We start from the raw sequence: 4371 nt of genomic DNA, 5'->3' as shown, positions 1-4371 counted from the left end.
CTGTCAGGATTGAATTCAAGACTCATGAGACTGGCTGGTACTGGGCCACGTGGCCAGCTTTGAGGGAGGCCTGCACGAGATGCAGCCTGGGACCAGAGACCGGAGGCAGGAGGGCAGCCAGCCAGGGAGACTCACTCTGTCGTCCTCACTTAGTCCCGCTACCACTTGTCTTCTAGTTGAGCCGACAGTGACCGTGTTCCCCTCGAAGACGCAGCCCCTGCAGCACCACAACCTCCTGGTCTGCTCTGTGAATGGTTTCTATCCAGGCCACATTGAGGTCAAGTGGTTCCGGAACGGCCAGGAAGAGGAGACTGGGGTCGTGTCCACAGGCCTGATCCGTAATGGAGACTGGACCTTCCAGACCCTGGTGATGCTGGAAACGGTTCCTCAGAGTGGAGAGGTCTACACCTGCCACGTGGAGCATCCAAGTCGCACGAGCCCTCTCACCGTGGAGTGGAGTGAGAAGCTTTCTGATCCCATAGGTTCCTCGCCCAGCAGGGAGGGGACTTTGCTTTCCCTGAGTGCCAGGGTTCTCTCCTTACACCGTATTTTCATTTGTTCCATGTTCTCTTCTCTTTAGCACAGGTCACTGGGATGAGCCAAGTGATATCCTGTGGTAGAATCCTCTGATAGGTTATAGATATTCTGTGATTGTGCGTCCAGACCCTACAACCCTTGGGGAGGTAGTTATGCCTGGCTGCAGAAACGAGGTTGTCCATGTTTTGAGACTTTCCATGGCTCACGGGCAGTGGTTCTCCTGTGATGCTGGGCACTAGTCCCCTGCCTCGGGCTGAGTTTGTGCTTCTGGCACCACTGCTGTGTGTTGTTCGTTGTGATCCAGGAAGAAGCACATCCTCTTTTGTACAGGGTCCTTCTGACAGGAGGGGAATCCAGTCTTAGCTCTGTCACCCTGCACAAGCACTTGACTTCATGGAGTCTCAGGCTCCTCATCCATAGATGCTGAAGTAGTGGATTTGTCAAAGCTGTGATGTTTAAAAAGTTCAATACCCAAACCTTGTATCTACGCAATGGGATTTTTAAAAAAAAAATATTTTCCCCCTAGAAATTGCCACTTATTCTCCTTCTTCCAGGGCAGGCCACATTCCTCATTCTCGAAGTTCTCAATCCTAGAGTGTCTGTCAGAGAAGTTGGATTTGGGGCAAAATCACTAAAACTGCTTCTTCTCTCAGGGGCTCAGTCTGAATCTGCACAGAGCAAGATGCTGAGTGGAATCGGGGGCTTTGTTCTGGGTCTGCTCTTCCTGGTGGTGGGGCTGTTCATCTACTTCCGGAATCAGAAAGGTAAGGCACCTGTTGGTAGCTGGGCCTCCCTATAGACCTTGTGGGAGAGAAATACAGCTTTGATCGCATAAACTCTCTGTAGACCAGTGGCTTTGTAAAGCCTTTCCTTCTCCCTTTGCCCTCAGATTTCCTAGAAATCCAGACAGCAAGGGCCCATGGTTACTGTGTTTCAGCATAAGAGATTATGGGTTGTAGAGACAAGAAAGAGGTTAACAAGACAGATGTCTTGGGTTGGGGTCCTGGGCCAAATCAGGAAGAGCTATGAAAGCTAATGAAGCCACAGTAGATTGGTGTGATAGAAACTTCCCGGGTCACATCTCTCCCTCTCTGATCCCACTGGCATCATGCGATGCGGGTTGTGGTGGTAGGTGGGTCTGGGGGTGGGACCTTGTATGTGGGGACAGATTTACCTGTGTCTCTGTTAAGTGTATGTTGTCCCTTTTCTTTCCCAGGACACTCTGGACTTCAGCCAACAGGTAATGCTCTTTGACCCTCTTTAGAGATAGAGTTGATTATCCTGGAACAGATGGTGGAGATGAAAAGACAGAAACAATGTCAAAGACTTTGGATCTGACTTCTGCTCAGGCAGTTAACTGAAGCTTCTTCTCTCCACTTACTAAAAGGCCTGCACTGCAGATAGCTTTAGATCAAGGATACATAAGAAAGAATATGTTCTTCTTCTTACTGTAGTGCTTTAACACGAGGCCCTGAGAGAGGGGAGAGGAAGCTGCTTGTGGAGGTGGGTCTGGGAACAACACTCTGCTCTGTCTTCTGCAGGACTCCTGAGCTGAAGTGGAGATGCTGACGCTCCAGGAAGAACCTTCTTTTCAGGCTTCTTCACACAGTGAAAACATTTCCTGTTTGGCTCGTATTCTTCCACAAACACAGTGCTTTCTCAGGATTTGGTTTGCCCTGGGTTCAGTGACCGTGCAGAACCTGTCCTCCCTGATGGCTCCCTCTACCCCGTCCTTGACCTGGAAGCCCCAGTACTGAGTGCAGTTCCTTATCTTCATTCTCTCCCAGCTCCCTGTGTATTCAGCCCTTAATGCCTCCTTTACATTGGAACTCACCTCTGTTCACGTGTCTTTATCAGCTTTTCTCAAATAAACATGGAGTGACAATCATCCGTTGCATATAGTTTCAAGGAAAAGAAGTAGCGAAAAAAAGGGAGAAAGGGAGGATTGCAACAAATTACAATATTGGTTTTTATTTATATTCCAGAATTTGGGTCAGATGTGGATCTGGAAGGTATCTTTGCATCATGTCCTTTTTTACTTGGTCTTTTTCCATTCTGTAATTAGGCGTGTTTTCAGGAGCTAGGAAATGGAGCTTCGTGGCCCATATGATGCTGGTGTCCTACACCTGTGTGTTCTCAAAGACAAACACAGAAGTCCCTTTGCACAAGAGAGGGGACAAAAAATATCAGAAATCCACTAACTTATAATGATATGACACCCACAAAATTTTTGTACTCACTTTGTTTCCTTTCCCAGATTTTTTATTTTACTTTTCACATTTTTATTTCATTTTATTTTTAAGTAGGCTCCACAGCCAACGTGGAGCTCAAACTCATGACCCTGAGATCAGGAGTCGAATGCTCCACTGCCTGAGACAGCCAGGTGCCCCTTTCCTTGATTTTCCATATTAAAGTCTCTAAACCTGTGGAAACCCCTTTCATTAGCCTGACGGTGGGCTGTATCTACACTTCCATCACTTTCTGTGTCTCAGATAAACATCAGTGGCATGCTGACACTTTGGCTTAAGACACATCCTTCCCCATCCTTCCCCTTAGACCATCAGGACAAAGCCACAACTCTAGTGGAAAAGAGGTATGTCTGAGGGCTTCCAGATTGTAAGCAAATGTATTGTTTGTACGGGAACATCCTGTATGGATCTCATCTTAGAAATCCAAGGCAATGCTGGGAAACAAAGAAGGAAATTATGAATACTGTGATGTGCATACAAACAGTGAAATACTATGTAGCTAGAAGAAAAAAATAACCCTTGCTTACAATAATCTCCACTTCTGTACAGGTAAGGAGATTTTGTACAACACACAACATTCTGTGTAATAGGATCGAGGAAGAGAATAGGAATACATAGCTACATCAATTCAATTTATCTGCATCCATCTATCATTATCTCTTTCTCCATCATCTATTAAGTCTATTTACTTTTTTATATATGACAACAAAAGGACTTTTAAAAAATGGTTGCCTCTTGGGCACAATGAGGGAATAGATTGAAGGGAATAGGAATGAAAGCTGAACGTTTCTGAAAGTGTCTTATTTGATAGTTTTTTAATTACAAAAATTTCTTTTAGAGAGAGCGAGCCTTTAGTGAGGACCAGGGGGTCAGAGAGAGAGAGAGAGAGAGAGAGAGAGAGAGAATCTTAAGCAGGCTAATGTGAAGCCTGATGCAGGGTTCAAACTCATGAACCATGAGATCATGACCTGGGTGGAAATCAAGAGACGGAGGCTTAACCGACTGAGCCACCCAGGCACCCCTCTTATTTAATAGTACAGAACTGGCAATATTTTATGTAATAAAACTTTACACAATATATACAGATGAACCCAATTTAATGAAAGAAATGTGACAGAGAGTATATGAGGGGAACAAACTAGACAAGGAAACCAAATATTTGTGCCTCCTGCATAAAACAATGTGGAATCATAAGTATAAATCAATATACAGTTAATTTTCATAAACTTCAGTAATATAAAAGAGTTAAAAAGGTTTCAGAGAAATGCAACGCAATTGTTTGAGTAGATGATGGGTTCTGTTATCATATTCTGTCTGAAGAGTCAGTGTCAAATGTAAATTAAACCTAAAGAGCAGACAACAGATTCAGAAGTTTATTTCAAGGTAATAGGCACTCAGACACAATTTCTCCACGATCAGAGACAGCTATAAATTTCAAGCCAACTCAAAGTTTATGTATATTTCAGTCATATATTGTGCACTATTTGTGTGAAACAGGTTACCATCGTCTGGGAAGTTAATAACTAACAGTAACGTATGCAATATTTATATGGTTGGGATAAGTTCTGCTGATCCCAGGGTTGCA

At 44.5% G+C, this 4371-nt stretch overlaps 1 protein-coding gene across 1 annotated transcript; it reads left to right on the top strand.

The window, feature by feature from the left end:
* Positions 1–9: 9 nt before the first annotated feature.
* Positions 10–2425, top strand: LOC121026711 (DLA class II histocompatibility antigen, DR-1 beta chain-like). The gene is made up of 4 exons (XM_040469499.1): positions 10–458; positions 1191–1301; positions 1754–1777; positions 2079–2425. Exons 1-4 carry the CDS (start codon positions 80–82, stop codon positions 2090–2092), a joined length of 528 nt encoding a protein of 175 aa, XP_040325433.1. The 5' UTR covers positions 10–79; the 3' UTR covers positions 2093–2425.
* Positions 2426–4371: the final 1946 nt, after the last annotated feature.

Source organism: Herpailurus yagouaroundi, unplaced genomic scaffold (genome assembly GCF_014898765.1).
Source record: "Herpailurus yagouaroundi ecotype Mexico unplaced genomic scaffold, PumYag 152004, whole genome shotgun sequence".
Classification (NCBI taxonomy): Eukaryota; Metazoa; Chordata; class Mammalia; order Carnivora; family Felidae; genus Herpailurus; species Herpailurus yagouaroundi.
Note: the sequence above shows the minus strand (reverse complement) of the source record. Positions and strands in the feature narration are given on the sequence as shown.